This window comes from Eurytemora carolleeae, unplaced genomic scaffold (genome assembly GCF_000591075.1).
Source record: "Eurytemora carolleeae unplaced genomic scaffold, Eaff_2.0 scaffold96, whole genome shotgun sequence".
Lineage (NCBI taxonomy): Eukaryota > Metazoa > Arthropoda > Copepoda > Calanoida > Temoridae > Eurytemora > Eurytemora carolleeae.
In genome coordinates, this window is record NW_019396134.1 from 15278 (window position 1) to 35033 (window position 19756).

Consider the following 19756-nt stretch of genomic DNA (forward strand, 5'->3'; position numbering starts at 1 on the left):
CAATATTTATTAGGAGATGTATTAGTTTAATCATATTAAATTTTTAACATATATAGAACTGATTTTTTTGTATACAGGGTGCTCCCCAAAAAAGCGTTCTTCCAGACAATGTAGAACTTGCCATGATTAAATTACAATTACAAAAAAGTTCTCTTTGTGGTACTCAAAAGCAAGAAAAGTTCTTGCCCTTTTTCAAGAACATTTTGTCAAACCCTAATGAAATTCAATAATACGATAAAATTTGAATTCATAAACTCAACCAAGCAAAATTGTCAGATTTTAAACTGCTCTTACTTCTTTAATTTTTCTGCTACGTACCTCTAATAGATATGAATGGATTGGAAAGGTACTATATATTTTGAAAATTGAACATGGTGAGTGTTACCATGCCTAAAAAATCTTTTTTTGTGTCACAATGTACATATACAAAAAAAAATTGTAAACAATGATTACTAAGGCCCACCTCTCTCCATCTTTGTTATGCAATATTTTAATTTTTAGAAGAACAGTATTTTTTTTAATCCAGGTTGCTGTGCGAAACGTCTTTTTTAATATGTACAAATTCACTTTTTATAAATATCATTTAGTAAACAAGGAAGAAAAGTATGTTTAAATTTTCATGAGCCAATAGTCATCGAAAAGTTGAGGCCCAAATTTAACCCGCCAACCTTTTTCATCCACTCTAACATGTATTAAGATTGTTTTTTGGTGTTTCCGTTTGTTTGTATTAAATGATTATTTAAACATAAAAACCAATCTGGCCCAAAATTTGCAATCCAACAATATAAGCAAAAAGAAAAATCCAGGAGGTTTTCAAGTGTTCTTGAAATTGGAGCACACATTAGAAATAAAATTCTGTTCATTTATTTAATGCTCAATCAGCTAACAACCCAGAGTTAATATTTTAGTCCAAATGAATATTTGTAAAAATGACATTTTCAACTGGCCCCCATAATTTTAAAACTCACCATGGTCCCATGCTCAAGTAAGTTTCAGTAATTTCAAAAACGTCTTTCAACATGTTTTCTTAAGAAAAGACAATTTGATCCTTGCTGACAGGAACTATGGGACAGTTTTACTCCAAAAAAACTGGGGTTGAAATTTCTCAATACATGCATTACGCAAGCAGTCTTGAGAATACTAACTAAAGTAGAATAAAGCGTGCTAAATCTTTTAAGTATCTCGAAATATTCCTTAGTTTAACTACTTTAAAAAAATTAAGTATTTCTTACAACAAAATTAAATCAATTTGAATACTTTGCATTGCTGTTTAATAGAATTGAATGTTTTTCATACGTTAACAAATAATTGACGATAAAATTTCTCAATATTTTTCAATCAAGGTGGTATTTACTGAAGGTTATATTTACTGGGATATGTGTTGGTATAACACTGAGGCAGGGATACAATACTGCAATTAAATTTATAAGAAGCCCGATGTCAACTCAAGTTCAGGAAATTGCTTTGCAGAGTAAGTAAGAAAATCTGTTTATATTTCATAGAGATAAGACATTTTATAGGTAACCAAATCATACAAAGGACATTTCAAAGATAGAACATTTCATAAATAGGACATTTCATAGATAGAACATTTCATAAATAGGACATTTCATAGATAACAAAATCATAGATAGGACATTTCAAAGATAGAACATTTCATAAACAGGACATTTCATAGACAGCGCAGATTTTTCATTAACAGAGTAAATTTTACATAGACAGCGTAGATTTTTCAAAGACAGAGTAGATTTTTCATGGATAGGTAATTTCAAAGACACAAAATCAATTTTTGACAAACAAGAAATCAAAAATAGAATATGTCATCAGTTTAAAGCAAAATTGAAATGTCCCAGCTATGAAATGTCCTGTCTATGAAATGTCTTTTATGAAATGTCCAATATATAAATTGTCCTGTCTATGAAATGTTTATCTATGAAATGTCTTGTCTTTGAAATGTATTGTCTATGAAATGTCCTATCCATGAAATGTGTTCAATAAAAAAATGTTCAATTTATAAAATGTCTTTCTAAGAAATTACCCAACACTGAAAAAATGCGAAAATTTAGCTTTTTTCGCGAAATTTTGATTTAATCAGTGTGCATCTAGCTTTCAGAGAAGTAACAACTGGGTATGGCTTGGTGCTTCTAAAAGTACTCAGAGATACAGGGTGAGAGAGAGAAAATGGCAAACTTGAGAAACTTTAGCCATGAATGTATATACCCCATATACACCCAGGGGTGTATATCCCCCATATACACCCCTGCACACAAATGGAAAAGAAATAAACAGAACTACAAGAAATATTGAAGGCCTGCATTAATCTTTTAACGCTGTATTAACATGGAGAATGGAGGTATTTTACCTAGCTGGATCCAGATTTTGCTACTAGCAGCTTTAAATATACTGCCTGGTGAGCTGTTATTTAGTATCCAAACTCGCCAGAAAGATGTTAATTCTTTTGTGAATATGGTTCCATGTGTAAGCATCAAGGGAGCTCAGAACTGTCAGGTTCAGTACACCAAAAAAAAGGAAATAATAGTGCAGAGAAGGAGGACTTTCTCTTTCTCTCTCTCTCTCTCTCTTCTCCTTCCCTCTTGCCAGAAACAAGGAAAATTGAAATAGAGAAAGTAGAATCCTGATAGGTTATGCTCCATGTACTATAATACCTGTTTATACTCTGCTGGCTGCAAGGAAAAGATTGCTGTAGAGGAATATTGAGGAAATTGTGTTTGAACCTAGTCTTCAACATCTATAGAGTCAGACCCTGAATCAGAAAACATAACTACTCACAAACAGTAACTTTCTATTATTCTTAATTTGATATTTCTGGCGCCAAGATATCAAATTAAAGAATAGTATGTCAAAGAAAATTGCCAAAAAGAGAGCTGCAGCTCTGGAAAATATGCAGAATACTGAGAAACAAAAGCAGAAATATGTGTCAAAGTGCATATATACTTTGTTTACAAGGGATTAGAATGTGTAGATCTACAAAAGAGGAACAGAAAACAGATGTATGATCAGATAAAAAGAAGATGCGACAGTCTGAGACAAATAATGTGCTGCTCTTTTTTTAAATTATGTTAAAAAATTAACTTAGAAATAAATTGTTAAAAAAAAAAATACAAAAAAATCCGAAAAAGACAATATTTCGTGGGAAAAATGCGCAAATTCTGCGAAAAACAGTTTGCGAAATTGGGAAAGTAGCATGAAAAAATGCTAGAAATTAATTGACCCAAACATATGGGAAAATTTGGCTGGTAAAAACTGCAGGCAGGAAAAATTTAGCATGAGGCATAGATTTGTTGAGAATAAATGGCTGGCTGGATTTGGGTGAACTTAAGTGGACGGACATCGTCTTAGCTTTTTTTTGCTAAATTAGTTTTCGCGAAAAAGTTTTTAAAATGTGAAAGAAAATTTTCACATTTTTACACTGGAAACCCTGACATCTCGCCAATTTATATTTTGTCAATTTACAATTGGTCAATTTGAATTTGATCAATTTATGTATATGATGTAACTGAATGAAATTTAGACAAAAAAGACAAACTTTTTTTACATGAAAGTTGAATGTTGAACAAAAAATTAAGTATTTTTGACGATATGAAAATTTACAATGTAAGGTCGAGTGACGAGATGTAAAATTACAAATGTAAGGTCGACCAGATTTAAATTGATCAATTGTAAATTTCCTTATTGGGAATCTCCTCCAACATGTTAGGGATAACTGATAAAATAAAGCACCACAAAAAATGACAATTACTATACATTCTTGTGCCCTAAATTAAAAATTTTTAAGTTTAATTTTGGGGGAAATTATTCTCAGTAAAACATACCATGACCCACTCAATTCTCTAAACACCTGAACCAAATCTTACATATTTTAACTAGGGATAGACATAGTTTTGGAAATTTTTTAAAACAAACGTTTTCTGTTTTGATTGTCTATTTTGGGGATCGTTTTGCTTTCAACACAAAACAAATTTTTTTTCAAAACGATCGTTTTGAAATTTTCAAAACAAATTTTTTTCAAAATGATTGTTTAATAATTTTCAGAAAGGAAAACGATTGGAAACAACCATTTTGAAAAACCTAAAAGAATTTCAAGTTTAAAACGAAAAATTAAAGAAATCGTTTGTTTTAAAACAAAAATCTAATCGTTTTCCGTTTCATAACAAAAAACTGAAAGTTTTCCGCTTCAAAAAAAAACTGGCTTTGTTTTTATGAATACACCTATTACAGAGAAATGTATATGTGTGAATTGATAATACATACTTGTTTTATTGGTAATGTTACATCGTCTATACGCAACATCCCCCCCCTACTGAACCTCTGACCTACTAACTTTCCGACCTACTGCAATATCGGACCTATGCCAGCTGTTTATTTTTTTATTATTTGATGGTTAGGTTAGGTTAAGACAATTTCTGGGCCAAGCGCTAAGTCTAGAACAGGCTAGGGTGCCAAGCGCTGAGGCTATGACAGGGTAGGGGGCCGGCCGCTGCGGCCACAAGTCCATATAGCAGCTGTAAAACCATGTGCTAGTAAATTGGATGTGTAGTATAGCGGATTTGGCGTAGGTCAGAAGTGGAGTATAGCGGATTTGCGTGTCGAAAAATACACCATCGTTTTATGACAACAAACACAATTTTTAGTTTGAAATATATAAGGTCTTTGACATGGGGTCGCAAAAAAATAGACAGCCAGAGTTCGTGTAAAGACTCAAATTCTTTGAAATGTTTTTTTTTTTGGCATAAAAACATTCCATTACAGTGTAAATAACTTGAAAAGAAATTGCTAAGGGGAAGGGGATGAGGCGCTATAAATTAACACAATCCCTGCTGGGGTACTTGAAAACTAGGTTATGCTGAGTCTAAGAAGAAATCATCATCATTGGAGCACTATTGGAGACCCACTTTCATTGCAGACCCCCAAGGATGTCTTGTTAGAAACCCCCGGAATCTTGTTGGAGACCCCCATAATTTCAATGGAGACCCCCAGATTCTTGTTGGAGACCCCCATATTTTCATTGGAGTCCCCATATTTTCTTTGGATTAAAAAATATTCATTAAATTCAGGTGGTTCCTTTTTTATCATTCCAAACATAACAGGATGTTAAAACGGTTTGCTGTAGTAGGTGTTTTTGGGGTTTCTATGCTTAGCATAGAACAAATTGTTGTGAAACCGTTTGTGTTGATCTCAACACAGCTACTCTTGATTCTCACATATTGATTCTTCAGGTTTACAAAAGTGCATTTAACAGCAGGATGTTCCGATTTGCAGGGCTGCTTATTTTTGCTTTGATTGGGAAGATCATTAGGGTTGAGATATTTGACGAAATCCCATAAAGCAGAGGTATCATTTCAGGTGTTAATGGGCAGTGTATGGTTATCTTAGACTGGAGAGATAAGGATTTGCTTTGTTGAAAATTGCTCTGACTTTGTATAACCTTCTCGGTTTTTCTTTTCATGCTGACAGCTGAATTTTTTTATTTCATTTTTTTTTCTTTTAAGTCAGCTATTTTTTAACATCTGTTTTTGAATTTTAGTTTCAACAAATTTTGTTTAAAGAGCAGTGAATTTATTCTCTGGTTGTTGTATCTTCTTTTTTTCTGATCATACATCTGTTTACTGTTCCTCTTTTGTAGATCTACACATTCTAATCCCTTGTAGACAAAGTATATATGCACTTTGACACATATTTCTGCTTTTGTTTCTCCCTAGTATTCCACAAATTTCTCAGAGCTGCAGCTCTCTTTTGGCAATTTCCTTTGACATGCTATTTTCATTATGCAAGGAGTGGATATTTTTTACAAAAGAATTCTTGATTCTTGTAAGATTTATCTCTGACAGATACTTGTACATTGAACTGACTACTTAATGCTTATACATAGAACCAGATTCAATCAAAAGAATTAACCTCTTTCCTACGGGTTTGGATACTTTACAACAGCTAACCAGGCTTATTGTAAAGGAGTAGATTTAAAGAGCTGCCAGTAGCAAAATCTGGATCTAGCTAGGTTTCATATAGTTTCATTTATTTTTCTCCATTTGTGTGCCATGCAGGGGTGTAACCCCCATATACACCACTGTAAAGTTTCTCTAGTTTTCTCTCCCTCACCCTGTATCTCTGAATACTTTCAGATGTGCCTAGTATGACCTAGTTGTTGCTTCTCTGAAAGCTAAATGTACACTGTTTGAGTCGGCTCAAATTGCAACAGGAAAAGTTCTGTTAATTGAGTTTAAGGCCTTAATTGTAATAGATGATCCTCAAAAATGTCCTTGATTATGGATTTCATTTTTGGTGTTGGTTTGGCTGTGATTGCTCAATCTTGAAACAATCAGTTTGTTCAAAGACCAATAGATACAAACCATGTAGATTTTCCTAAATTTATCCTGTGTAGTAAAAGATTCGTTACTCATGGTAGGCTCAAGCTGACCCATGGTTTCTAGGACTTTTGCCTGGTTCCCAGGGTCTTGGTGGCACTGTCTTGATTGGTTAGATCGATTTCCTCTATGGTGTGACATGATGTCTTGTTGGGATGGCTCAGCTTAGAATTTGTATGGTCCATATGGTCCACGTCCCTCATCCTCGCTTCTTAGCCTACAGGTTGAGCTGAAACATTTTTTAAAGGTTTTGGCTCAATGTTGGTTGCACATCACTTGGAACTCCCCCGATAGCCCCCTTCATTTTAGCACTTTGATGAAGGCCCACAAATTTGGCTTGAGAGTTGTTGTCTTTTTCCAACAAAAATTTGGCAGTTGTACCACTATTTGGGAAAAAAGGAAAAAGAAAAATCGAATGATATTTTAAATACTATTAGTATTGATTGAGAAGAGTATTTGAATTGAAGTTTTAATCCATTGGGAACAGGTTTCACTGAGTTATTTGGAGACAGGTGAGAAATCATTTGTAAGCCAGCTTTTTGTTGCTAGGGCACAGTTGTGGAGTTCATTGGAGGAAGAATCAACTGTATATATCTATATTATTTACTTTGCTTGTCCGGTGTTTGTTTGTTTGTTTGCATCCAATAAACGTCAAATGACTGAGCCAATTGGGCCCAAATTTTGTGTGGAACCTCACATGAACCCAAAGAAGGATTATGAATTATCAAAATTTTCAAAATTACCCTCCAACAAAATTCGATTTTCATTAAATTTTGAAAATCCATGATTTTTTTTTTATAAAATCTGCCATTTTTTGTTTGTTTGTGTTTTGTATAGAAAGAGAAAGTGTTAATTTAAAATAGAAGATTGGCGCAAAGTGCACTGAAAGCCTAGTATATATATACTTTGCTTGTCTGAGTGTTTGTTTGTTTGTATCCAAATTTTGTGTTTAAACTCACATGTTCCCAGGGAAGGATTATGGATGCTTAGAGTTACAAAAAGTTGCATCCAAAAGCTTTTAAAAAATGCGCAAAAAAGTATTTGAAAATCCATAAAAAAAAGTTCTATTTCTTAACTTTTACAGTGCATGGAATGAAGTGATTAGGTTGTTGTTGACTGCTGGAACAGCTTTAAAAATGTCGGAAGTGAAGTTTAAACACAGGATGTTTGAAGACTGAGACACAAGGGGGAAATGTGCTACAACAAACGCACAGTAATAGAGTATGTTGCTTTAATGATATGTGTATCAACAGTGAAACTAGAAACTTTTATTTTGTGTCATTAGGAACTGGAAGCTGATCAGATATGGAGTAACTAACCCTTTAGAGGCGTTTCTTTCAACATATTTTTTTTTTACTTTCATCCAAGGAAAGGAGCATCAATCAGGTGATGAGACAACATGTATCTCAGCATGGTTGGAAATGTGGGCGAGAAAGTTAAAAGAACAGTTTTTATTCTTTTGTAAGAGTTTTGAGTGCTAACTATTTCTTTCTTTTTAGAAGCTGTATCCGATCTTCAGCTATCAGTGTGCCAACAATTTGATGTTAAGCAATATTTCAATGGTACTGCAGCTACAGGGATGTATTCAAATAATATTATTTTTACAAATTCATGAAATCAATCAATTTATTATTATTTTTTATAGGTAGAAATTCACCTTGTATTGAGCCAAAAGAGGTAAAATCTATGATAAGGCTAAAAGGGTTTAGCAATTTATTAAAAAACATTTAATTATTCTAACATCTCAAATAAAGCCAATGGTCAAATATCAGATTTTACTAAAAATGTTACTAGTAAAAACAAGGGGTTTGGATCAAACCAATAAAAGCATACATGTTTGAAATATATAAGTCTGTGTTTTGCAATAACAAAAAAACTATTTAGAACATGTCTTGTGGACTGGATGAGAATTCAAGATCTGTATTACTAGAACAGCTTTTAGCTGAGTCAGGAGCCACATTTAGGTTCTCAAATATATTACTTCGGTTTGATGGAGTATTGATCAACAGTACCAATTGGATTTCACAGCTAGAAAGTAATACTTCAAACTTCAGGTACAGAATCCTCCAATTTTAACATATAAGCCCATCCAATCCACTTTCTTAATCCATCTAAAGGAGATGCTACACTAATCAGGGCTAGATGTGTTCAATAAGAAATAAATAGAAATAGGTTTACAATTCAACATATAGGGTGTCTTAATTTACTTTTTCATTTAAAACAGACAAAAAATATTTAAAGAATTCACAGAATAGTGAAAGCTTGCTGTGACAAGGACTGAACAGTTGTACAAGTTTGACACAATATGCAAAGAATCCTTGATTCTGTTAGAGAAACTACTAAAAACTTTTACCCAAAGCAACTGAGTGTTTTGTATTATTTTAAATGAGGTTGCTTGTGTGTGTATCTTCATAAAATCTAAAATGTTCCAGCTAGATTTGCATCATTGAATAAATTCATAGTGTTAAATTGAATTTTTGATGTAAAAGTTGTAATGGACGAAAGATATAAATTTTAAAGCAGTTTAATTAATTGAACATTTCTTTTTACGACAAAAAATGTACCCACATGTTGATAACTATACAATGCTATGCCATACTTGGACTAAAGATCTCCAACAATTCTCAAGGCTAAGAATCAATCCTTCTAAAGACACAGGTGAACATTGTTTGATTATTATAAAGTATCCCAATTATTTTAAGAGATTTTACATTATTTTGTGTATAGAAAGTGTAAAATTGTATGTGCACAAGAAAGGACAATTCCTGACTGATTTGAAAAATGAACTTGTACAAATTCAGTTCATTGACTATATAGAGAATATCGAACTGAACATCAGAGTTAGTAAACTCATCTCAACACCAAGCACCCAATGTGAGGATGGTGTTACTGAGTATGACTCTTGTGCTGAAGCTTTAACAAATCTTCAATTTCAAGATCAATGTGATCTTGATCCTCTGCTCTTGTATCAGCCTAACAATGCACAATCTTTAATGAATAAAGTGCTGGATTTAGATAAGATTGGAGCACAAAAATGCCTGTTGCCCTGTACCCAGGTTGATATGGGTGCTAAGTTAAATCCAGTAAACTGGCTTGATACCTTTGAGTCATCAAATCATACGCATAAAATGTTTACTCCTGGGTATTACATAACCATCCCGTCAACTGTTCTTTACACTGAAATGCAGGACCATTACACTTTAATTACCTTCATTGCTGAGTTTGGAGGCTGGGTTGGACTTTTCCTTGGAGTGTCAATTCTTGGAGCTACTGAATTTATATTTAGCAAAATGTACAAAGTTAGTGGCAACTTGACCTGCAAAGTTTGTGCATCAAAATGTCTTACACTCTTGAAATTTGCATGCACAATTGGAGTTGCAATCATTCTTGTCAAAAGATTCCAAAAAATTTGTGGAGGAGAGATTTCAACAAATATCTACTTTGTGAACAGTCTCTCAAGCATCAGCATTTCAATATGTTCTACTACGAACATGTATAGGGACACTGCTTACTTGGGTAATTCCTCCAGTTTTTGGACCAACTTGACAAAAATAAGTGACAGCATCGAACAGGTTGTATTTCAATATGGCAATGGTGAACTTGTCACAGCTTATGACTCTAAATTGGAGAAAAACTTTACAAATGTTATGTATACTCTCAAAAAACCACAGTTTGATACATTTATTGAGATTTGTCATACATTGGATATAAAACACTGGAATAGGATTAAGAAAATAGAAGTTATAGCAAAGAAAGAATTGACAATATATGTTCACATAACAGGCCAGCTTCTTAGATCAGGAAGACAGGGATTCAGTTTCATGAACAAAGATACAACCCAACAAATAAGGTAAAATATGCAATATGATTTCATGTCAATTTATTAATTATTCATCAAAGTAATTGAGTCTTTGCCACATACTCTAAACCTTATATCTTTGCAAAAAAATGGTGCAAATCTTTGATATTTTATACTTAGATTATTTGATCTATTAGAGTTCATAGTTTGAAATATCTATGGTCTGCAAAATTGGGTTGAAAAGATATAGGGATTAGAAAATCAGAGTTTGTGACAAGGACTGAATTCCTTTGCATTTGCAGCAAGGTTTCCAAACATATAAAAATTAAATTTTCATCTGGCTCAGTTTCATTTACCATGATACAATTGCCATAAATACTTTTGCCATAAATTACCCTTGCCATAAGTTACACTTGCCATAAGTTAACTGGCCATAAATTACACTTTATCAGAAAATATAGTCAGATTTCTCTACTTCTGTTGAGTGAGATTTACTTTTTCAGGACAATGGATAGTATTTATTCTGCATATATAAAAGTTGTACCAACCCTATTTTGCATTAACATATTCAGGTCTTTGTTTACAAACAATGAGATTACTCCTACTTCCAGGTTACCATGAAAACATCTGACAATAGTAAGATCAGTTGTATGGGAACCCTATGGATGTAGGAGCTAAAGACTCACCTAAGCGTTTATAGTATGTAGAATTATAAAATTTATAATAGGTCCCAGTGAATCTGTAAGATTAGACTTTGGTTTAGTTTTTAGGTTACCCATAATTAACTTAAATTGTTTGAAAAAACATACATTCTAAAGTTTGAAGATATTTGAGTAAGAAACTGTTACATGACGGTTTCGTCCTGTTCTGAATTCCCTCGCCCCTGAGTTCTTTATGCAAAAGTTGTGAAATTCCTGAAGGTCCGGAGGGAGTTCAAGTCTGTAGTAGAGCACCGAAACCAGTTTTGATTTGTAAACTTTACCTTAGATTTTTATTGTATACCCATTCCTCTTCAGTTATACTTGATATTTTGAAACTGAGAGATATTTTTTATCTGTATACAGCACAATAAAGTACTAATAAGCTATCTATATACTTTTTTACCTGAACAATGAGCTTTTTTCTGTGTCTTCACATTGTATCCATGGATTGTTTAAATTAAACTGAGTTTTGAGATATTAAAGGTTTTTCTTTTTTCATTTTTCTTATCAAGAGCTTCAAAATGTTTTTATTCTTGTAACAAACTTTGTATATTATTCAATTTTGTATGTGTATATATTCATTTTTTTATAAAATAAAACCAATATGGGCAATCTTTTCCAGATTGAACTTGTTTGTCATTTTCCAGAGTACTGTTACTATTGAGGAGAGACCCTAAAAGAAGTAGAGTTTTATCCAAGAGAATTTGAGAAATAACAATGGTTGCAATTAGGGTTTCCACCGGAATTCCGGGTTACGGTTTACGTACGGAAATGATCCGGAAATTTTTTCCATTTCCATTATGGAAAAGGTTCTGAAAAACCGGAATTCCGGAACGATTTCCGGATTGATTTTTTTCCCGTAAAACGGTAATTTCCGGAACATTGTTCCGGAATTACGGATCGTTACGGAATTCCGGAAATTTCCGGAACGTTCCAGAATATCGTTCCGAAAATTTTCCCGAAAATCGTTCAGGAAATTTCCGGTTTCCGGAACATGTAAAAATTTCCGGTTTACGGAATGGAAACCGGAAATTTTTCCGGTGTACGAAACGTAAACCGGAAAATTTCTGGTTTTCATTTATACCGGAATTATCCCGGAATTCCGGTTTACGCAACCAATTTCCGGATCATTCCATTTCCAAAATGGAAATTTTTTTCCGGAAAAATGGAAACCCTAGTTGCAATCACCCTATATAGGAAAGTTTAAGCGAGTAGAAACTGAAGAAAACAATTAAAATGATTTATCATTGCTCCAGATAAACAGAATGCTTTAAAGCATATCAATTTGCTGTATTTGGTCATCTATTTCACTTAGGTTGGTTGTAAATTGTGACATTCTACATTTGTTTAAGCTGGTACAGCCAAAATGTGAATAACAACACTATTTTTCGTAAGGTTATTCCTAACAAAAAATGTTTGGATCATTTCTCTTTTAAAAAAACACAAACAAAAATTAACATCCAAATCTGACAAGACTGAACTTTTGAAAAAATATAGATAATTTGATTTTAATATTACTCATCCTTAGCACCAATAATTGTTTAAAAAATTGCTGATCAGCTTGATGATACCGGTATCATCAAACTGATCAGTGATCAGGTGTTGAGTTTTCTTCAACACAATTCCTGGCATCAGCTTGAGTTTATTGGGAGCATTTATTCCAAGAAAACAATCCAGTTTTTACAAAGGACTTTGCACATATATTGTCATCCCTGAAAACCTTTTCAGTGGCTTCCCATAGCTTGTTCACAACAGAATATTTGGTCATACTAAACCCAACATTTTTGGTTGGAAAATCCCATATTAGATGTTTTAATTCAACCTTTGTAATGTTTTATAGTAATGTAAAATTAAAACCAAATTACGTAATTTCATGTATAACCAAATAATGCAATTTACGGAAATATTTTAATAGTTTTGTAGTAAGCATAACTTTTATAACACAATACTTAAAACAATTACACTTTAGGAGCTACTAAAGATCTATATGGAGCAACTACTTGGGGAAAGAAAATTTTTTAAACATTCAATAAACCCTACAAAGCTTAGCTCTTGAAATTCATTTCTTAGCTCAAAATTTCAAAAATGCATTATTATGCATATTTGTTCTTTAATGTCTTGTAAATGTTACACTGATGGAAAAAAAATTTTGCCACTAAAGATTTACATACCTGATAATGGTATTTTATTAAGAAGTAATTTTGATTAGGTTTACAACTAGCTCTACTTGCAATGATGTTAGGGTTGAAAGATAGGTATAACCAAATTCAGCAATTTCTTAACTATATCCAAATAACACTCTTTACTCCACCTGGGAGTATCCAATCTGGGCTTACAACTGATTGGAAGCAAAAGGTGCGATGTTTCCTGTCTGAAAGGTATCTAGAACTCATTCCAGTAAATCAGAAGAATTCCTGCACTTTACCATTTCTCAGACCTAAACAGCCCTTACGATTGAAGCATTGATAAAGGAATGTGCTGCTAGATGACAACCTCTGACAGATTAATAAAAAAAAAACCTACAACACCAAATTTTTGCAATTAAAACCCAACAATGTCCATTTTTTAGAAAACTTTGGCAAAAGTATCATGACAAATGAAACTTAATAAATTTTTCAAACTGAAAATTTGAAATGAATGAAAAGACTAATATTTTACTAATACTTGGTATTTTAGTGCAAAAACTGGATATGTTTTTTATTCATCATATGTGTTTCAACTTGATGTTTTGAATCAAAAAAGGATTTTGGAAGATGGATATGATGAATATTACTCTTATGATGACTGTATTCTAGACAAAATATCAAAGAACTATCATGATCATGACATAAAAGATTTTTTGATATCAAAGGAAAATAAGAAGATTAGTAAAGTCATTAATGAATCTTTATTTAAAGATCTTTCAAATCAGTTTGAGTATATGATAAAAAATGGTAAATGCAATGACCCTAATATGAAGATTCAGACTACCTATACCCTTACAAGTCTGGACTCAATGAAAAGATCAAGTTTTATTGGCTATGATGACCTTTTTGAATATGGTCTTGAATTTCCAATCTCAACACTGGTAAAAGAGGTAAATTAAAATTACACTTTACATGTATTCTTGCAGTTTTACTAACTGAATTCAACTTACAAATGTTTTCCAACTTAAAGAAATGATTTTTTTGTTAGGTTTTTTCATCTTATGATATAATTTCTCTTATTGGAGAAGTAGGAGGATGGACAGGGTTACTACTAGGATACAGGTACTTACATACCTAGTAATGTTTTCTATAAAATATAAATCTTGTTTTTAGTGTCCTTGGTTTTGCATATATGATTAGGGAAAAACTTGGACAAAATTTTGGATTCAAGATATTCTTGTGTATTGTTATTGGAATATCTGCTGCTATTCTTTACCAGCTTACACTCTCAACGCAGAAGCTGCAGAGTAACCTGACAGGAAGTAAAGTAGAATACATGGAAGCAGATCCTAATCTTAATATTTCAATATCACTCTGTAATCCAAGGGTGTCTTGGCCTACAAACAATATTACAACAATTCGAAGATTTGGCTCAATATTCCAAAGAGGTAAAGCAGATACTAAATGGATTGATTATACAAATACTATGTCTAAGATGTTTATGTGGGAAGAGCACTTATCATATGTTTATGTATGTAAAACACTGGAATTTACTGGAGAAGAGATTAAAATTGATCATAGCTTTCTTTACCTAGATGCTATATTTATTCATGATCCCAGCTTTATTACTGGTGACACTTCTTTAAAGCTTACAGGACTAGGGCTGCAGAATGAGAACAAAATTTTTCTTTTGAATGCTAAACAGATTCAAAGTATTGAAGAAGACAACGTTTGCTCGAATAAAATCGAATATGATTCATGCAGAGATGATTATATATCACAAGAGTTTAACAATACATTTGGATGCATCTACTATAATATGAAGTAAGAATAAGAAGTTTTAAAGATTTTAGAAACTGTCGTCTCTAGGGTTATTTTTAAACATCAAATCATTTTAGTTTTGATTTTAAGGAGTTTAGCCCTTAAATTTTTGAAGATTTAAGTCAATTAAGTGTCCTAATTTATTTGTAAACACTTTTAAGTCCATTATTAGCTTTAAGTTCATTATTAGCTGGTTGTTTGAAACCCAAGAGCTTATGAAGTAAAAGTGCTACCTGCATGGATTTGACAAAGATTTAATGAAAAGGCAGTATTTCTACATACACTCCCACCAACTTTAAATTTTTTATCGCCATATTATATCTTTACGTCCTGCTGGTGTGTTCAGGGTTTCCAGTTGAAATTTTTTGCACAAAAATCATGCCAAAAATTTCACAACGATTTGCTTACGTTTCGACTAAAGATTGCATGAAATTTTGATTTTTTGCGCATTGATGTGCAAAAGCTATTTCGTTATTTCGAGCTATTTTGTTATTTCGTTAAATTTCAAGAAACAATTCCAGGAAATGATGAATAAATTCAAAATTACACCAATCAGAGTTATACTCCAGCTTCTCCAGCCTGCTCCCACATGCTGGCCAAATGAGCCCCAATTTCCGGGTTTTAGGTTTACTGGACCGTACCGACCATTATATACCATTTACCGACAATCAATCTCAAGTAGTAACTGAGTTAGTCACGAATTAATTAATCATAATCACATTCACTTCGGTCTGAACTTGAAGATGAGCAGGGTTAGATGGAAGTTGTTTTTTACTGAAACTAATTCACACCATACTGTCCAAATATTAAAATCTTTTATATTTATGCACTATATGGCATGCAACAAATATTTGCAAAAATGATCTGTTGATCTGTATTCTTGCGTAAATCAATAAAAAATTCTGACTTAAATTTTGTATTCATGCAAAATTTCATGCAAAAAAAAATTTCATTTCAAATGAATGCACAATTTTGTGCAAAGCTGGTTTTGTATTGATACGAAAATGATACGGAATTGTGTGCAAAAAAGTCATTTTGTGGAAAATCACGCAACTGTTGCACAAGATATTGACAGTTTCGTGGAAACCCTAGGAGTGTTGTAGATAAATCAAACTTTGAATTATGTTAAATGTTTGTAGTTTTTGATTTATAGGACACTAGTTCCACATGGGATTTCCAGTTGAAGCAAACTTTTTTTGCAAATTTGTATGCATTCTCTGCAAACTTTTGTGAATTTTTGGGCAAAAATTTATTTTGCAAAAACTGTGCAAAAAATCCAGGCAACTTCTGCGCAAACACTACAAAAAAATTTCGCAATAAAACATTTTACTTTATATGTGGAAAACTCCGCTTAGTTTCCTAGTTTCCTAGTTTCCATCCAGTATTAGAGGTCTTTTATATTATATTAATAATTTCTTATCCATTATCCTCATCCTATTTTTATTTTAAAAAGAAGGTTAATTTTAAACCGGTGGATAGTTGAGTATTAACATCAATATCATAATAATTTAAATACCTGTGATTGACAAGTGTTATGAAACTTTACTTTTTGTTATAAATAAAAGTTGTGAAAAGTTCAGTCTTTCTAGACCCCATTTTTTTAATAATCTTGTCCACAACTAAATGTTTATGACTTTATAATGTTGATATCCTATGTTCAGTTTTTCCCCTAGCAATTTGGGCAATTTTTTGGCGCAATGTTTGTTGCATTTTTTAACACCATTTTTGTTCAAAACATAATGTGAACCCCTAATTTCACAATACATACTGCGGTTTAGCCTATTTCTAACAATGAGTGTTATATTGAGCCAAACTGCACAGTTATCTTTTTCAAGAGCATATATGTATATATAATCCACTACAAATAGAAAAAAATAAAACAGATATTTATTCAAATAACTATTATTGTTAAAATTAATTCGAAATATAAGGAAGACGATTTTTCCGACTCAAATTGCCGTAGCCTTTTCTCTAGATGTATGTGTACTCAAGATCCATTTCCTCCTCATGTAGTGCCCACATGTCGAATCTCCGCTCATCCCAGCTCCCGGTATTCAGTCATGTTAGGACAGTTGAACTAGTAACAGCTCCGACACAGGGAGCCTCTTGACTCCTTTATGATGATGACGCAGATACTCAATTAGCAGCAGACAGGCTTACCCGAGGGTTCCCAGTTTATCACGCACTCCACTTCCAGAGACAACATAATCGCTCAAATCCAGCATGATAAAGCCGCGATCTCTGCCTACTAGGTTGGATAAGCCCTGTTGCCCCAGTTCCTGTTGATCTGCTCCACCAACATGAAGCTTTACATCCCTCCCATGATGTACCATCAAATATCCATCCATAATTCCTTTGTTAATTTCTAAATCAACCAATTTTAACTCCGCCTTAAATGCAAATATTTCAAAACACTCGTTTTATAAATAAATGTTAGAAATATCCATTTTAGATCTCTTTATTTTATTATAGTGACTTTACAAGTCAACAATTATATACTGAAATGAAAGATTCTGAACAACACATTTCTTATCAATATGAAAGACTCAACCTGTATCATGTATTTATGTTTAGGAATCCAGGAAATAAATTTGAAAAATGTGAATCACTATCAGGAATTTTAGCAGTACATTTTGATTAGAATATTAAAAAGTTGAGTCAAATGGTCACTATAAAATATAGAAAATAAATTTAACAGGTCGAAATATTTATATCTCACCAAGTTTACTTTTAAAAGTAGAATTTTGATGTTTACAATTTACCCATTTAACTGAACAAAGTTATGTCACTAACTAAATATATATATAACATGTATATTTGTCTGCTATTATAGAAGCATATAAAATTGAATTGTCAAAGCTATCTAACAGCTTTAAGCTTGGTCTAAGTAAATGTTTACAACCCTGCAGAAAAACTATTCTGAATGTTGAACTGCTCTACAATGAAAACCCGGTTTGTTTCTTTTAATTTAATAACACATTAAAAGACACTTTTTTATGAAAAGAAGTATTGTATTTTTTCTTCTAGAAATCTAGAAATAAGTATCTGATAATCAGGAAGCCCAGGAATATCCAGGTTCTGACGAGTGAGTTCATCTACACATTCTGGGAGTTTACTGCAGAGTTTGGAGGGTGGATTGGAATACTCTTCGGATTCTGCTTTCTGGATATTTTAAATTTTGTTACAAAAAGTGTCTTACTTTTTGCAGACAAATTTAATTCATAAATATTACTTGAAAAACTTTTATTCTTCAAATTTTTAATGTTATTCATCAAAGCATCCTATATCCAATCTTTATGCACAAATTCTGTATATTTTGAATTTATGAAAATACACGATAAATCTTGACTAAGGGAGAAAATGAAACAGGTTTTTTTTAACTAACGGAAGAGTCTGTTAAATAATGGCAAAAACTGTAAATTTTTTTATAAATTAAAATTATAAAATCTATTGCGATTAACAGTTTCCTTTTTTCAAAAGCAAGTGAGAACTTTTGCAAAACCTCATGGTTCTAGTTCAGGAAAACGGAAGGGAAGTACATTATACAAATTTGTATAGAAAATTAGATAGACACATAATAAGGATTGTAAACACAGAATTGAATATTTCAGTCAAGGATTTTAGACAGAACTTTTACCTAATAAATTGAAAACCTACAAATTTGGGAATCTAAATCAATAATTAATAGTGAATGAAAAAAGTTGTGCTTGATGCACTCAAAGAATATTATAGTGTTTTAAAAATTGGTTTTAATTGCGATTTCAATTCAGATCTGAGTCTAAAACTAAAGAAGAAAAAGTTTTGACTTAAATTTTAAGTTCATGGTTAAATGCCACTTCTGACTTAATTTATCCCTGAACTTTAACCATGAGGTTAAACACAGGGTTAAAATCTTGAAATCCTGCATTTTCCCTGTTTGTCTATTATTCAATCATCATTCAGCTGAGAAAGCGGCATTCAATTTTACCATATATTTGAAAGTGAAAACCTTGTTAAAGAAATTTCACGTTTTAGATAAATTAATTTTTGCGTGTAAATCCAAAAAACAGTTTTGTTTTCGGTTACGTACTAACAGCTGATTAGCCATGGTTATGTAATATTCTCCGGAAATCCTTTTCTCTGATTGGTTTAGATTTTTCCCGGGAAATTCAAATTTAGAATTGAGAAAGTTAAATATTTAAGTAACTACTCATTATTTTAAGAACTTTTAACCTCAAACTTAAAATTCGCGCATTCTTTAGTTTTAGACTCTGATCATTATTGATTTATTTTTTTATAGCTATTCGAAATACAATCTCTCTATATACAAGTGTACAGTGTTAGATACGTAAATATTGTGATGTACACAACCGAGCACTATATTAATTAATTAAAAGGAAGGTCGGTTGCGTACATCTGAAGTAAGCTTGACCTCTTTGTTTCCCTTCTCTATGATTTGTGCAATATTTATCTTTAGAATAATCAATGACGTTACTTACATTTCCATTACTTTCAAAACATCATAATCTTTACATTGGAGTTCATACAGCTAGAGTATCTAACCTTGCTTTACAACCTTGATGGGAATCAGAATTTTCCGGAACAATATTCCATAACATTCCATTCCGTAATTACAGATCAACGTTCCGGAATTTTCCGGTTTAAGGGGAAAAAATAGTTTCGGAATTCCGAATTTCCGGAACCTTTTCCATATTGGAAATGGAAATAATTTCCGGATAATTTCCTGATGTAAACAGTAACCCAGAATTCCGGTGGAAACCCTAGCTTCTGCTGTATCTTGTTTGAGTTGGTTTAGAGAGTTTTTGCTGTATCTTGTTTTGGTTTGGTTTAGAGACTTCCTGCTGTATCTTGTTTGAGTTGTTTTAGAGAGTTTCTGCTGTATCTTATTTTTGTTTGGTTTAGAGATTTCCTGCTGTATCTTGTTTG

The 19756-nt window shown here is 32.3% G+C and overlaps 1 protein-coding gene across 1 annotated transcript; it reads left to right on the top strand.

The window, feature by feature from the left end:
• The first annotated feature begins 1362 nt into the window (after positions 1-1362).
• LOC111695969 (uncharacterized) lies at positions 1363-18219 on the top strand. The gene is made up of 9 exons (XM_023465464.1): positions 1363-1471; positions 7883-8060; positions 8268-9041; positions 9111-10233; positions 13560-13959; positions 14058-14131; positions 14183-14833; positions 17405-17782; positions 17858-18219. Exons 3-8 carry the CDS (start codon positions 8942-8944, stop codon positions 17469-17471), a joined length of 2415 nt encoding a protein of 804 aa, XP_023321232.1. The 5' UTR covers positions 1363-1471; positions 7883-8060; positions 8268-8941; the 3' UTR covers positions 17472-17782; positions 17858-18219.
• The last annotated feature ends 1537 nt before the right edge of the window (positions 18220-19756 follow it).

Bases quoted from the DNA above. Each gene is read 5' to 3' on its own strand.
- LOC111695969 (XM_023465464.1), top strand. From the start codon at position 8,942: ATGTACCCACATGTTGATAACTATACAATGCTATGCCATACTTGGACT. The intron at 9,042-9,110 runs GTGAACATTGTT...TTTTGTGTATAG, and splicing joins CAATCCTTCTAAAGACACAG to AAAGTGTAAAATTGTATGTG. The intron at 10,234-13,559 runs GTAAAATATGCA...TTGGTATTTTAG, and splicing joins GATACAACCCAACAAATAAG to TGCAAAAACTGGATATGTTT.